This window comes from Gymnodraco acuticeps, unplaced genomic scaffold, assembly GCF_902827175.1.
Source record: "Gymnodraco acuticeps unplaced genomic scaffold, fGymAcu1.1, whole genome shotgun sequence".
Taxonomy (NCBI): domain Eukaryota; kingdom Metazoa; phylum Chordata; class Actinopteri; order Perciformes; family Bathydraconidae; genus Gymnodraco; species Gymnodraco acuticeps.
Genome location: NW_022990295.1, coordinates 220,981 through 236,961, shown reverse-complemented (window position 1 = coordinate 236,961; position 15,981 = coordinate 220,981). Strand labels below are relative to the sequence as shown.

At 40.4% G+C, this 15,981-nt stretch overlaps 1 protein-coding gene across 8 annotated transcripts in view; it reads right to left on the bottom strand.

Annotated features, from left to right (window-relative positions):
• Positions 1 to 15,981, bottom strand: part of kif6 (kinesin family member 6) — an 87,241-nt gene that overhangs the window by 31,510 nt on the left and 39,750 nt on the right. For all 8 annotated transcript variants that reach the window (XR_004569551.1, XR_004569553.1, XR_004569554.1 and 5 more), the window contains exons 12-13: positions 11,712 to 11,859; positions 5,777 to 5,974 (exon numbers count right to left, since the gene is read on the bottom strand). Coding sequence is in view for 2 of the 8 variants with exons in the window: in XM_034222178.1 (XP_034078069.1) it covers positions 5,777 to 5,974; positions 11,712 to 11,859 (346 nt within the window). In the remaining 6 variants the exon portion in view is untranslated. The remainder of the gene's footprint in view (positions 1 to 5,776; positions 5,975 to 11,711; positions 11,860 to 15,981) is intronic.

The following is a 15,981-nucleotide window of genomic DNA, read 5'->3' as shown; positions in this document are numbered from 1 at the left end:
ACCTTCTTTTAAAAAGAAAAATGATTTGAAAAAAGATATAGATATTCTATACTTTCTGTTTGTGGGATGTGACACAGTACATCAGCATTGGAGCAAGTGTCATTTATCACACATAACATCTGAGTTGGGTTTAACATGTGATAAACTAGCACCTGCGACATGAATCCGTCATGCGATTCCAAGTAACACCTTAACTAATGGCTAAGTGATACTTTCTCTCTCAAAGAAACATGACAGCCATTGATTTGATATGCATAGAGTGGAAATTAAAACAAAGTCTTGCGATTTATAACATGACTCTTTAGCCATTTGTGAAATAAAGTGTTATAATGCTTGAAGGCAACCCAACCCATGTTTTGTGGATCCTGACATGGACTTGGCAGTTACAGTGGGGCAAAAAAGTATTTAGTCAGCCACCAATTGTGCAAGTTCTCCCACTTAAAAAGATGAGAGGCCTGTAATTTTCATCCTAGGTATACCTCAACTATGAGAGACAAAATGAGAAAAAAAAAAAATCCAGAAAATCACATTGTCTGATTTTTAAAGAATTTATTTGCAAATTATGGTGGAAAATAAGTATTTGGTCAATAACAAAAGTTCATCTCAATACTTTGTTATATACCCTTTGTTGGCAATGACAGAGGTCAAACGTTTTCTATAAGTCTTCACAAGGTTTTCACACACTGTTGCTGGTAATTTGGCCCATTCCTCCATGCAGATCTCCTCTAGAGCAGTGGTGTTTTGGGGCTGTCGCTGGGCAACACAGACTTTCAACTCCCTCCAAAGATTTTCTATGGGGTTGAGATCTGGAGACTGGCTAGGCCACTCCAGGACCTTGAAATGCTTCTTACGAAGCCACTCCTTTGTTGCCCGGGCGGTGTGTTTGGGATCATTGTCATGCTGAAAGACCCAGCCACGTTTCATCTTCAATGCCCTTGCTGATGGAAGGAGGTTGTCTCTCAAAATCTCACGATACATGGCCCCATTCATTCTTTCCTTTACACGGATCAGTCGTCCTGGTCCCTTTGAAAGAAAAACAGCCCCAAAGCATGATGTTTTCACCCCCATGTTTCACAGTAGATATGGTGTTCTTTGGATGCAACTCAGCATTCTTTCTCCTCCAAACACGTCTAGTTGAGTTTTTACCAAAAAGTTCTATTTTGGTTTCATCTGACCATATGACATTCTCCCAATCCTCTTCTGGATCATCTAAATGCTCTCTAGCAGACTTCAGACGGGCCTGGACATGTACTGGCTTAAGCAGGGGGACACGTCTGGCACTGCAGGATTTGAGTCCCTGGCGGCGTAGTGTGTTACTGATGGTAGCCTTTGTTACTTTGGTCCCAGCTCTCTGCTGGTCATTGACTAGGTCCCCCCCGTGTGGTTCTGGGATTTTTGCTCACCGTTCTTGTGATCATTTTGACCCCACGGGGTGAGATCTTGCGTGGAGCCCCAGATCGAGGGAGATTATCAGTGGTCTTGTATGTCTTCCATTTTCTAATAATTTCTCCCACAGTTGATTTCTTCACACCAAGCTGCTTACCTATTGCAGATGCAGTCTTCCCAGCCTGGTGCTGGTCTACAATTTTGTTTCTGGTGTCCTTTGACAGCTCTTTGGTCTTGGCCATAGTGGAGTTTGGAGTGTGACTGTTTGAGGTTGTGGACAGGTGTCTTTTATACTGATAACGAGTTCAAACAGGTGCCATTAATACAGTTAACGAGTGGAGGACAGAGGAGGCTCTTAAAGAAGAAGTTACAGGTCTGTGAGAGCCAGAAATCTTGTTTGTTTGTAGGTGACCAAATACTTATTTTACCGAGGAATTTACCAATTAATTCATTAAAAATCCTACAATGTGATTTCCTGGATTCTTTCCCCCCATTCTGTCTCTCATAGTTGAAGTGTACCTAGGATGAAAATTACAGGCCTCTCTCATCTTTTTAAGTGGGAGAACTTGCACAATTGGTGGCTGACTAAATACTTTTTTGCCCCACTGTATATACGCTGTATCATGATCATGGAGGCTGTAACACGTAATAACCTATCCCTCAATATTGGAGGCAACAGATATGAAAATGTCCTTTGAGGCAGATACTGCTGACTTTTTAGGGTTTTCCTTGCCAAAAGTCACTTTGTGCAACATTTATTCAAGAGCCAGGACGATTCTTCACGATGACTTGTGTTTGTGTGTCTGACAGAAATGACTCATGTCCTCTTTCATTTGATTATGAAACAGCTGGATTATTTACATGTAATATTTTCAATGTTTGGATTTATTGCAACTCAAATCACTGTAGGTCATGTAGATATTTATGTTTCTGTTCATAAGAGCCTCCAGATGCTCATTGGAAAAAATGTGAACACCAGTGCACTAAACATAAGAAACGCTTTTCCCTCAACATTGAGAGGTTGTTCTCTATCACAGTTTGGTCTTATACCTATGTAAAGTTTGAGAAATGTATATATAACCCACGTAATTGTGACATAGGACAGGTGCAAAAAAGTCTGCGTCATGAGGATGTGGGTGGGGATGGGTGGTTCCAAATAAACCAGACTTTGTAACGAAACTTCCATACTTAAAGGGGACCTATCATGCAAAATGCACTTTGTGATGTCTTTAATACATAAATATGTGTCCCCGGTGCGTCGGGGAACTCACGCAGCGTCAGAAAATAAAACCCTTTCTCTTTTCCTCCGTATCCAAATCTTTTAAAAAGGGGTACAACGAGCAGATACAGATTTGCTGCCGATCTGACGTCAAATCAGCGGCGGACCCACAGAAAGTTGCCATCAGAAACAATGCCTGACGTGTTTTGGACGTAATCTCGTGTTTGTTTACATTAGCAAGCCTCGCTAACACTCAGAGCTAACCTGTACTGGAGAGCACATGTGTTTAAAAAGCTGGAAATAAAAAAAGGAACTCACCTTGTGATAAACCTGCAAGAGCAAAAGCATTTGAGCTCCATACTGTTTCAGAAATAATTCTTGTTGTGGTTTAGAATAGGATGGCGTTTTATCAAAGCAGAATTTTACCTTTTCTCCGGTAGAATTTTGATCAGGCATTATATCCGCCTCCTCTTTTTTTCAAGCTAAGGACCCAAAATCTGCATTTCTCTAATGGCGCATTTCCACTGCAGCGGGTAGCTCCGTTTAAGCGTCCTTAACCGTCCTCAAGCGGCCAGGCCAGTTTTTGGTGGCCTTTCCATATAGCCTAGTACCGGCTAGCAGGGTACTTTTCCCTCTTTTTCCGGCCCCATAAAATCGTGGTTCTATCAGACCAGGGCCAGGGCTGAACTAGTGACGTCAACACTCTCGACTGCTGATTGGTCAGAGAGAATCGTCACAAGATCGCGCGCGAGTTCATCCCTAGCGTCGCATATATATTTAGAAGCAAGCTTGCAGCATTTTTATAAACAGCATTTTGTAAACGGATGAGCTACAAAAATGGCTACGTCTAATAAGAAAAGCACACCGTGGTCGACCGAGGAAGTGACGACGTTCCTACATATCATTGGGGATGATCAAATCCAGCGGGAGCTCGACGGAACAACTCGAAATGTGAACAAAAACAAAGCCGATCGCCCCGCCTACACTGCGTTGCTACCCCAGGTCCTAAACTGTAATGGAAATGCGCCACGGCCTCGGACGGCCAGCGAGGCAGCCCGAGGCCTGAGCGAGGACGCTTAGGGACGCTTAAACGGGGCTACCCCGTTGCAGTGGAAATGCGCCATAACAGGGCTGCAAAAGAGGGGTATGAGTAGTATGAGGCATGGCTACAATGAGTGGTCTGTTTGATATTTTAAGCAAAAAACTTCACAGACATGTTTTGTATAGGTATGGCCCTACAATATATTTTTCAATATAGCATAATAGGTCCACTTTAAGTAACAACACTTTTTCTGTTGTTAAAAAAAATCTCTGTTGCCGAAACAGGCTTTGCACAAGGGCAATCATTGCTAATTTTGCTGGACATTCGCAGAAAAATGCCTAAAAAAACACAAAATAACCTTTCGTAAGATATCATACTAACCAGACGGGTGATATATTGTTCAAGATCATATAATATAATAACAAATAAAGACAGCATGACAATTCGTCTTTCCAATTGGCTAATTGTGTGGTGTGTGATTGTAAGGCCGCAGATGCCACACAGTCACAGGTCAACCGAATGGAAGTGGAACTAATGGAGGCAATGCTGGGGCAAGTGAAAACAAATCCTCTGGTGAGATGACCCAAATGATCATGCTCCGTATTAGATAACATATCATTCGGAGAGACATATACATATGGCACATCGTTTATCAGTGGTTGTATGAACCGCTGCTTCATAGCCATCCATCACAGAGCTCCTCATTGTCCCTTCGATGAATAACCGAATCGCTTACGAAGTCTGACTGGACAGAGTTCAAACCTGTTTGTTTTAAATAGGCTCTTCTTTCAGAGTCCCTGTTTGCAATTAGCTCTGTGCTGGCCTTACAACCGCACTGGGCACCATTACACAAAAATGTCAAAAAGGATGACGGAGCTGTGGTTAGCGCAGACAGGAGCGCAGCCTCGCTGTGATGAGTTTCTGGCTCCTGCCGCTGTGCCCGATGGCTATGACTGAGCTCGTTATAAGGTCTCAGGTTTATCATCACACGTAAGGCTCCACTTAGCCAAAATTAAACAGGAAAGGCCAAATAAATGCTGCCGCTGGCTAGGGAGGATATCTCAAAGCTTGATTAGCTTGACTTTTAGCAACCTCCTCATTCCTATTACATTTAAACCAAGCTCATGTCTGAAGAAATTACACATAGATGGCAATCCAAGAGAAGTTGCAGTCTGAAGGCTCTGCTACTAACTGACTCTTTGTTATACTTTCACTGTAAAGTGTAAAACTGCAAAGCTCTGAAGAGATATGGCATTGTTTATCTAAATGGAGATAAGCTTATCAACTGCAACACTGTAATGACACTAAATGCAAGACCACGGGATAGAGCAATCCGCCAAATACTGGAACTGAGATAAATAAAAAAACATGGACTTTCACCGCTGGAAGTTCTGCAGTAGTCCTGCGTGAAACAAAAAATCTACGCTTACTTCCTTACTTGCTTTTGTTACTTAACTTAAGCACAAACTAATGTTACATATTTATGTTGCGTAATAAACATACTTATTTTAAAGGTAAAAAAACAAGTATGTTTATTACGTCCCGCCGTCTCAGGGAGGAGAAATCGGCGGAGCTGCAGCTGAGAAAAGATTGGACCAATCCACGGAAGGGTCGTCGTTACGTCACTTGGTTCCCGGAATAAAAAAATTGAAAAATAAAATCTCCAACGAGGCGTTCTGGGGCAGCATAGACACGTATTTTCTGTGTTAGAGTTGTACTCGCTACAGTGTGTACTTTGAGGGTTTGTGACTTTGCAGACTGTTTACATGCATAACAAGCTACATAACACACAAGGGGACGGGTAATAACAGGAAAAGCATGACATGGGATCTTTAACACAAACAAGGATCTCTTCCTAAGCTTAACCAAGTAGTTGTGTTGCCTCGACAGGTCAAAGGCTAACAATCCTATCTGGAGAGGGCCTTGGCTATCAGAGCCACAACAAGGAGTAGCACCAGATGTCTCAAACATGTCACAGTTCAATTTGTACGCCATTTTGAAATGCTTAGAGTGCTACACCCTATCAATATCAGAACACTTCTGGCAGCTATAAACATGATTGGTCTTACATCTTTCCAATTCTTTGCTTTGTAAAGACAAGCACAACAGAATCTAGTTTCTTAACGTACCTCTTTTCATGTGCTGTATGGCTCGTCCTCTATGGCCGGTTGAGATGCTGTCTGGGCTCCCTTCCCTCAATAGTGGCATTGTTGACAACCCTGAGGCATCCTGGGACGCCGTTCTCTGGCCATTGACGGTGTTAGCAAGCTGAGCAACAGCATCCTGGGCTCTTTTTTTCTCCTTCTTCAACATCTTAACTAGGATACCTGTGGGGAATGAGTTAAGTAATCTTTTTCATCTTGTTTTGGACAAAGTACTGGATGGAAACGGGATGATTGACTTCTCTCCAATGAAATGGAACTACATGGCACTCTTCTTTTGCGCATAATGTCAAAAAATATGTTGAAAAACCCAAACGCAATGTCTCTTTCCAAAAAGGATGACCCAATTACTAAAGATAATCAATAGACCTTGTTGCAGTTTGACTTCTTTATTCTGTCGAACTACACCCGCAAACCGAATAACCGTTAACAAGGCAAATACTCAAGGAGGCTTGATCTAGTGTCAACACGAGATGTAGAAATGTTCCTACATGAAACTGCTCACAACAAGCTCTGTGGATGATCTTGACTTCTTGAAAGAGACATTGCTGTTGAGTTTTTCAAATGTATTTTTTGGGCTTTAAACACCAAACCAAGCCAAATGCCATCTATTTCCATTATACTGGAGAGGAAGCAGACATCTATAAGACTATATCTCCAACACTTGGCAACGAAACCAACAACAATCTAGTTCAATAAATACAGGTAAGCGGAAAAACTGATTGATGGATTGATTTCGGGATGAAGGGTTCCTCAAAAAGGCAGCCAGCTCTATTGAGGGCTTTTAATAATGGCAGAGTGCTGACATGCTCTCAGCGTCTGACCTTACAGGCTGGGGAAGATGTCATGGTCTGGGATGAATCAGTGGAGAGAAGAGGAGCCAGAGAGGCTGCATACTTCACCAAGATTCCACAAAATCTTCCCCACTGATGAGGTTATATTCTTGTGTTTGTCTACTTGAATCCAAGTGTAGATATGCATCTATGACAGGGTAATTGAGTGGCTACATGAGAAGGCAAGAATTCTTAATTAGATCCCGTTAACATTTGTATTGCCATGACACGTTTTTTTACTTCTCCATATGCAATGTCTCTATACATTAAGACAATTTACTATAATCGTTTACTCTGTTCCATTTAATGTAAAAAGCTTTCAAAAGTACAGCACTACTCAGCATTCGATCAATTGCTTTCAGCTGGCCTCACATTTCTTAGAATAATAATAACACACACACACACACAACAGAGCACAAATTATTTCAGGACTTTCAAATGTGATTATCAAATTGATGGCTGAATGCTGGTATGCTTTCTGACTTGTAGAGCTACGTTTACTGTATCAAAGGGGTATAACACTGCTGTTCCTACCACTGGTGTGAAAGGAGACAACGGTGCTAGCAGAGGCCATGTTTTTACACTCAAACCTGCTGACGGAGGAAAAATTGTAATCGTGTGAACTAGAATTGTATGGGAAAAAACATGATCAAGCTATTTTACAGAAAGCTGCCAAGATTGCTTTACATCTTACTGAAAGCTTGTCACGGGGAACAAATAGGGAAAGGGACAATGGCTTAGTATTATTCTATCAGAGGTACGCTAGCGAAAAACAGTCTGTTTAACCTCTACATCCTTAATTTACATTAACTACATGAATAAAAGATTGCATTCTCCTAACATATTCAGCTCGGTGCCTGTGTGCCTGTTTTTCCACTATAAATGGAAGTGTGTTTGATGGCCGAATCACAACCCATAATTTAGAGACAACACAAGCCTATTCCTTAAGCATGCTTCTATCATGAGATTAGCAGACATCCACTTGTGGCCAGACTGTGGTGGTCAGCAGATAATTGGGGATGTTTGTAGAAAAAAAGTCTGATTGTCATTATTTGGGAGGAGGCATGGACGTAGTTATGAAGGAGTTGGAGACGTTGGTTTATATTCCTGTCCACCAATACAAAGGGGGATGTCAGTGGGAACAATAACATGAAGAAACCAGGTCTACAATTACAGTTTCCAAAGAAACCAACCATGCAGCCCTCTGAAAACTGCCAAAATCTAAACCGGAAAAAAAATCAAAACTACCTCTAGCAGCCAAGTTGAACGGAGAAATATGACTTCTGTGGGTCCTATGTCATTGTTTCATACAAGTCATTACTTCAAACGGTTGTTCAGCAGGTTTTTCCATTAGCGAGATCTCCGGCGTCTGATATCTTCATGTATGCTGAACCCCAACATAGCCCTCGAGAATAGGATGAAATGTTTTCTTGGGGGTTGCACGTAAGATCTGTGGGCTGCTTCACATGCCTTGCACTCAAAATGTGGTCAAACTGAGCTCATGAAGTGCATTCCATCTCTCCTTCTCATCTTTCTTGTCACTCTTTATTATACTGTCCAATAAAGCAGACATCCCACCAAATATATATTTTGTTGCCAAAGCTAGCGAAGGTGCAGTGCCAATCTCAGTAGTGCCGCAAATTGCTTCAATTTAGAATACCATATACTACAATATGAAAAATCCTTTAAGAAGTTAATCAGCATTGCATTTAGATAATGGAATGTTTGACATATCCTTACAATGCAAATATTGTCCTAAAGCTTTTAAAAGCTATAGTATGGTGAGGCGGTTATACTTTCTTTGTCCTTTAAAGATGCATAATACACTATAGCTTTAAAAGGGGTTCTTATATTCTTATTGGGGGTTTCCCTTTCCTGTAGTGTGCTATATAGGTTTGTAATCAGTTCAATCAAAGACTTAACAAATCCTATCTGCAATATGACTGATTTAGGTCATTTCATCCAATCAACACTGATTTGCATATATGCTAAAACCAAATGCAGCTGGTGGAAAACAAAACCCTTAGTGAGTCGCTGTGTTATCATTAGCAGAGAATGCAAAGGCTACTTTCATACTGTGATGTCCATCAAATGTGTTGGAATGCCGGAATACAATTCCCTTTTTAATATATTTGATGTGTTTCTTTTTTTGTGGGCACTAAAGCACAAAGCAATGTTCTCCCCTGTGTTTTGACATTCTTTCTAAAGACCTTTTCCAGCAATAAATCAGAGAAATGGCAACCTGCTGGTAGCACTGAATGAAGAGTCAAGGTATCACCAAAGTCATTTGGAAGCGTGGTCCGGGAACAAATGTCCGTACGAATCCATCAGTTCATTGTCAACATATTTCACTGGCTATCCACCGTCTCTAAAGAGCCATGCTAATACTGAAGCTGAAAATAAGGAGCCAAAAATCTCTAGCCCAGAACATAAACTACTCCAACTATGAGACCTAGAGATGTTCTGTTCAGTAGGAGCCAGGCGACTGTAGAGTTTTTGAGTAATACATTGTCAGCATTATTTTTTATTGAGTGAATTTTGGAGCCTTGATGTAAGAAATCAAGCTGAACAACGGACAGAGTTGTTAAGAGAATCCAGGGAACCTTTGTCAAAGCAGTAACCACACAATGAGAAGCCTTCTTTGCCGTATCACTGTTGCTATTATGATTACTTATTAGCCAAATCCTTCTTGGATACATTGAACACGATTGTGAGCCAAGAGAAAATGAAACTGTATTATCGGCAATTTGTGAATATTATTGGTCCTTAAAATATTCTGTAGATTGCTAGCACAGATTTACAAACTATAATTACCGCCTTAAGTTTGTATGCCTCCGCCAATCAGTGAAGTTGAAATTACATCCATGTTTGACCAAAATCTCATAATTGTATCATATAAGACATTTGTGCATAATCCTCATCTCTAAGTTATAGTAATATGGTAAAAATACAAACAAGTTCTGTTAGGTGACCTTTGGCGAGTCGAGTCTAATAAGTTTATCCTTGAGTCATTCAATTGGAAATGATTGGCAAATTTGAATATATTTCCTCTAGGTCTGGCTACCCCTGTAGAAGTGTCCCATGTAACGGGACAGCTTGGGACCATTTACACATTTCCATTCGCTCTGTCTCCCCCTTTCACACCGTCACTCTCCAATAAAGGCTAATCTTGGCAAAAACACCCTTAGAAAATAAATCCTTGAGGACTTCCTGAGATTTCAGATTCAAATAAATGTGATGGATGGACAACTAGAAAATGTATCACATCTAGCCAAGCGTATTAAGAGCCTATCGCCAGCATGGAGGCATTAGGAACTTCCAAAAAAGCATCAAGGAATGACTGTATAACAACATTTTAACTTAGTTACAAACTCCTCCTTGTTGCTCAATTATCATGTTAGTGGTGGATGTGTCACAACCCTTGCAAAGTCCACTAAGCATTACCAGGTGCCCCACCGACCATGCATGGGAACACAGGGGGAGAGATACAACCTTTTGTTTTATAGGGAACTCTGCCATAATTAACAATGTGAGAACTGGGAAATAAATGATATGGCTGGAACTAATGTCATCCCTGCAGCGTTGGTCAACCTAAACTATAGAGTTACTTGCTGCAGACAGACCCCCCCCCCCCCCAACTGTGAGGTTTGATAGTTTAGGCTACTGAAACTTTATATATAAACCTTGCAAAGAAAGAACATAAGGGGAATATGGTCAGCCGAGTGTGTACATTACTGGCTGAAATATGCGCCTTTAAACACGCACAGTACTAATTTTAGTGATTACTTTTGCATCATGTGAAACCCAGTGTATGACATGAAGAGAGGAGAAGGGAGGATTTCCCATTACACAGACTTGTTCCAAGAAATACTGTGGTGAAATATCTGCATGATAATATTCTGTTTATTTTGGAGCGCTGAGGTTTTTGTGGCTAAATTATCAAACAGACGTCTCGATTTTTTTGACTAATGTGCTGTGATCTAATAACAAGCCGCAGAGGGGAGAATAATCCCATAAAGCTATTAGAAATATCATATTCAAATACCATAATTATGATTAATAGTAACGATGATAAACTGCAGTCATTGGATGAAGATATATGTGAACATACACATTAAAACAACATCTCATGCTTACTTTGGGGCACTGGTGATGAAGGCAAGACAACTTAGATTTCATAATTTATGTGTTTGTAGAAACGCTGTAATCCAAACGTGCAATAACAAAGGCTGATTTACTTTAGGGTGAATACCGTTTTTGGCAAATGAAGATATCACTATTAACAGGAAGTGTGATTCAACTGTGAGGCTGGATGCAGAAACAGAACTTAAAATTGAAACCGACTTGTTATTGCACATTTTCCCTCATTTTACTACAAGTTTGGAATTCTCATTTCAGATCTGCACTTCCTAACCTTACCTTTTCCGTGTAACGCCATCCTCTTTTATCACACTACAATATGCAGGGAGCATCAACTCATATGGGATAAAAGGACAAGGTGTGTTAAATTTGCACAAACAAGCCAAACGTAGTACGACAGGGAATCAAGCCCAGGAAAGCTCTCCGTTAGTGGAATGGAACTTTGCACCTCTGACACACATATACATAGAGAAGCAACTAGAAGGGCATTTTGGAGAGCGCAAACATTCACTGAGGCCGTTACCATGACAGTAGCGCTACTGCACTGCCTGGCGAAATGACGGCCTGCCGACTTTCCGGTGAAGAATCGGCGTTAAGTTACTAAACTGCTTTCTCTTTTCAAAATAATGCCTAAAAACTGCTTTGGTACAGGACAGACAACAAAAAAGTTACACAAGTATTTACCTTTACTTAGAAGGAAAGATGGTAGAAGAAAAGATCTGTAACTTTTAATCGACTGCAGTCATCTGTCACCATCTGAAAGTCCTTTCTGTAGCAGAAATAACTTTGGCTATTTAAACAAAAAGCAAGTAAGTGTAGCCCTGCCTTCTGACCAGACGATCAATAACAGACTTATGGTCTTTGTAAGACAAGGAAACAACAAATCATGGAAAGAATACTTAAGATGGCTCCACCAGGTCAAAGGATACTGATCTCATTGTCACGGTGGGTCATCATCTCCTTCAGTTTGGTGACTTCTGCTGCTGACTGTTGGCTGTCTTCCCTCTCAGCTGCTGTCGGTGATGCTTTCCCATCAGCTTTCCCTTTCCCTCCTCTTTGCTTGTCCATGATCATCATCTGTTTAAAAAACACAAATGCTAACTGTTGATTTAATGCCAGTTAAGGAAATGGGATATAGATCAAGATTTTTGTAAAGATATTGTTAAGAATGAAATAATCTGTTGGTTATAGTCTGTCTATAGCAGTGTTTCTCCAACTTCTTCACACCAAGGACCACGTAACCATTACAAAAATACTTGCGGACCCCCTAACTCCCCAAATATCCCAAAGCAATAGGCCTGCTTACCATTCCAACCGTATATAACAAATGACAGCCTAATAATGACAGCTTAACCTTCTCTATATCGCCTCGTTCACACATTAAATCAACAATACAAATACAACTACAGATTATATAAGCATTTCGTTAAAATGCGATTTAAAAAGCTCAGGTTTTATACCTCTTATGAAATGTAGACTACATTTATTACGGAATTTATGATCGAGCCAACAGACTCACAGATCGTTGGCTACTGAGAGATATGCAAAACACACCGCATGTACTGTACCTATGACACAAACCTCCGCTGTGGATTTTCAAAACAAAATACAGTAAAACTATGGTCGCAGGCCCAAGTTCAACTCTCTGAGGTCTAAGCCCTTTTTTCACATGTTAGGCTCGCCTGGGCTTTTTTTGTAAAAATGCTATTAAAACATGAACCTTGGTGACCATCGGGCTGGCCTGCATGGTCTGCCTACAAAACTAAAATAAAAAAACCTTTATGCAGCCCGAACAACAGTCTCTTATTCATCAACAGACTTCATGCAATGCGTCATTGGATGCATATATTAGATAATAATACTATAACTCCTAAAACATCTAAATCTACTTCCAGAATGGATAAATGTTCATAAAACACATCGTTTTTCTAGAACAGATTACAAATCGCCTGGAAATGGTACAAACAAGTGGCAACATGTGTGACGAAGGTGTTGCGCTGGGCTATGTCATGCAATCGAACGTGAAACTTAAGCTCACACCATTGTGGAGATATTCACGTGAGAAAAAGTTCAATTTATTTATTTATTTAAAATGTGAAATTTTACCAATATACTCACGGACCACCAGTGGTCCACACTTTGAGAAGCACTGGTCTATACTGCAGGTATGACATTTTATTCTTTAAAACTCTTGTTAAATGTCTCCTTTAATGGCTTTTCATGACTACATTGCCAGCCAATGTTCTACACTTTGCTGTTGAGAAAAACCGTCAGTAAACAATTTTTTTATATAATGATGTACTATCAATATACAGAGTTATATCCTATCCTATCCTAAAATGTTCTCAATATCGACAAACTACAATATTTACATGGTCTTATGTATAGGAAGCAATTAAAACGTAATAAATTAATGTTCTATAATATCATACTTTTAATAGAGCCATTTTGCATATTGAGTGCTTTTACTTTTGACACTTTAAGTTATTACTGTCAATACTTCTATATTTCTACTCAAGTAACAATTTTAATTCAGGACTTTTACTTGTCTTGGAGTATTTTCAGATAAAGGTATTTTAATTATCCTTATTCTTTTATATCATACTTTAAAATGTTGTTAGCAGTAACTGGCCCTTCATAGCGTATAGTTGATAGTGAAATAAATGAATCTGTAGACTGTCAACATGTATTTATTTTTATAGATATTTTTATTGTATATTTAAGTTTTTTTATTTTCTACTGTTATTCATTTTCACATTCATTTTAAGTGCTAAAACACAGAGGTTGAGCTGCACACCTAAACTCACAGTGCTTGAGATCACACTGCCGATATGCACAGCCTCTGAACCTCACCCTGAAACAAAGACAAGCGGAGCGTGTGAGAGGGAGCCAGTGTTGAGAACAAAGAAGAAAGGAATCAATTCAAAGCAGATCCAAGTTCCTCAGTGAAGTGTGACGGGGTGATGCTCAGAAGAATGTAAACTGAACGGGAGATAGAGCGTGCGGATCATAACAAAGTGAAGGAGAGATAAACAGTCATTCAAGTGGGATCTGGAACTGCTTCTGGTCCGCTGCTCGAACTACAACCAGCGGAGTGCAGGAACAGTGTGAGCCCTGCAGTGTTTCCCCTATGCTCCTTTAGCAGCAGTGGGTTGCAGTCTTAGAAATGTTGAGCACCGTCTATAATCCATCTGACTTTCTACAAAACAAAAACTTTAATAATTGATGTTTTCTGCAAACATTTGGCAGGCGACATGCTATTGGGAAGTATTTCCACTGCAGTCTGCATGACAAATAGTCGGTGGATCAGGCACCCAGCCAAAACCAAAATGATGCCCTGAGTCCACAAAACAAATATGACATTCATTTCAAAGAAGTCATCCAGTTCCCAAATAAAACATAGAGGATACAACATTTACAATGACCTGAAATAAAAGTTCCATGTGCAAGTTCTCCCACTTAAAAAGATGAGAGGCCTGTACTTTTCATCCTAGGTATACCTCAACTATGAGAGACAAAATGAGAAAAAAAATAATCCAGAAAATCACAATTTATTTGCAAATTATGGTGGAAAATAAGTATTTGGTTAATAACAAAAGTTAATCTCAATACTTTGTTATATACCCTTTGTTGGCAATGACAGAGGTCAAACGTTTTCTGTAAGTCTTCACAAGGTTTTCACACACTGTTGCTGGTATTTTGGCCCATTCCTCCATGCAGATCTCCTCTAGAGCAGTGATGTTTTGGGGCTGTCGCTGGGCAACACGGACTTTCAACTCCCTCCAAAGATTTTCGATGGGGTTGAGATCTGGAGACTGGCTAGGCCACTCCAGGACCTTGAAATGCTTCTTACGAAGCCACTCCTTTGTTGCCCGGGCGGTGTGTTTGGGATCATTGTCATGCTGAAAGACCCACGTCACGTTTCATCTTCAATGCCCTTGCTGATGGAAGGAGGTTGTCTCTCAAAATCTCACGATACATGGCCCCATTCATTCTTTCCTTTACACGGATCAGTCGTCCTGGTCCCTTTGCAGAAAAACAGCCCCAAAGCATGATGATTCCACCCCCATGTTTCACAGTAGGTATGGTGTTCTTTGAATGCAACTCAGCATTCTTTCTCCTCCAAACACGTCAAGTTGAGTTTTTACCAAAAAGTTCTATTTTGGTTTCATCTGACCATATGACATTCTCCCAATCCTCTTCTGGATCATCTAAATGCTCTCTAGCAGACTTCAGATGGGCCTGGACATGTACTGGCTTAAGCAGGGGGACACGTCTGGCACTGCAGGATTTGAGTCCCTGGCGGCGTAGTGTGTTACTGATGGTAGCCTTTGTTACTTTGGTCCCAGCTCTCTGCAGGTCATTGACTAGGTCCCCCCGTGTGGTTCTGGGATTTTTGCTCACCGTTCTTGTGATCATTTTGACCCCACGGGGTGAGATCTTGCGTGGAGCCCCAGATCGAGGGAGATTATCAGTGGTCTTGTATGTCTTCCATTTTCCAATAATTGCTCCCACAGTTGATTTCTTCACACCAAGCTGCAGATTCAGTCTTCCCAGCCTGGCGCAGGTCTACAATTCTTTTCTGGTGTCCTTTGACAGCTCTTTGGTGTTGGCCATAGTGGAGTTTGGAGTGTGACTGTTTGAGGTTGTGGACAGGTGTCTTTTATACTGATAACGAGTTCAAACAGGTGCCATTAATACAGTTAACGAGTGGAGGACAGAGGAGGCTCTTAAAGAAGCAGTTACAGGTCTGTGAGAGCCAGCAATCTTGTTTGTTTGTAGGTGACCAAATACTTATTTTACCGAGGAATTTACCAATTAATTCATTAAAAATCCTACAATGGGATTTCCTGGATTCTTTCCCCCCATTCTGTCTCTCATAGTTGAAGTGTACCTAGGATGAAAATTACAGGCCTCTCTCATCTTTTTAAGTGGGAGAACTTGCACAATTGGTGGCTGACTAAATACTTTTTTGCCCCACTGTATATATATATATATATATACATACATATATGTGTTTTATAATGATGGAATCATATGTTTACTGACCCATTCAACAGGTTAATACATGAGCTTACTTTCAGCAAATATTAGTGCTTTTAAATTTTTGATTAATGAGTTAATTTGATATTTTTGACTTATACAATATCAGAAAGTGTGTGTTTTTTTTATTCAGAACCCGAAAAGGTTTTATATGTT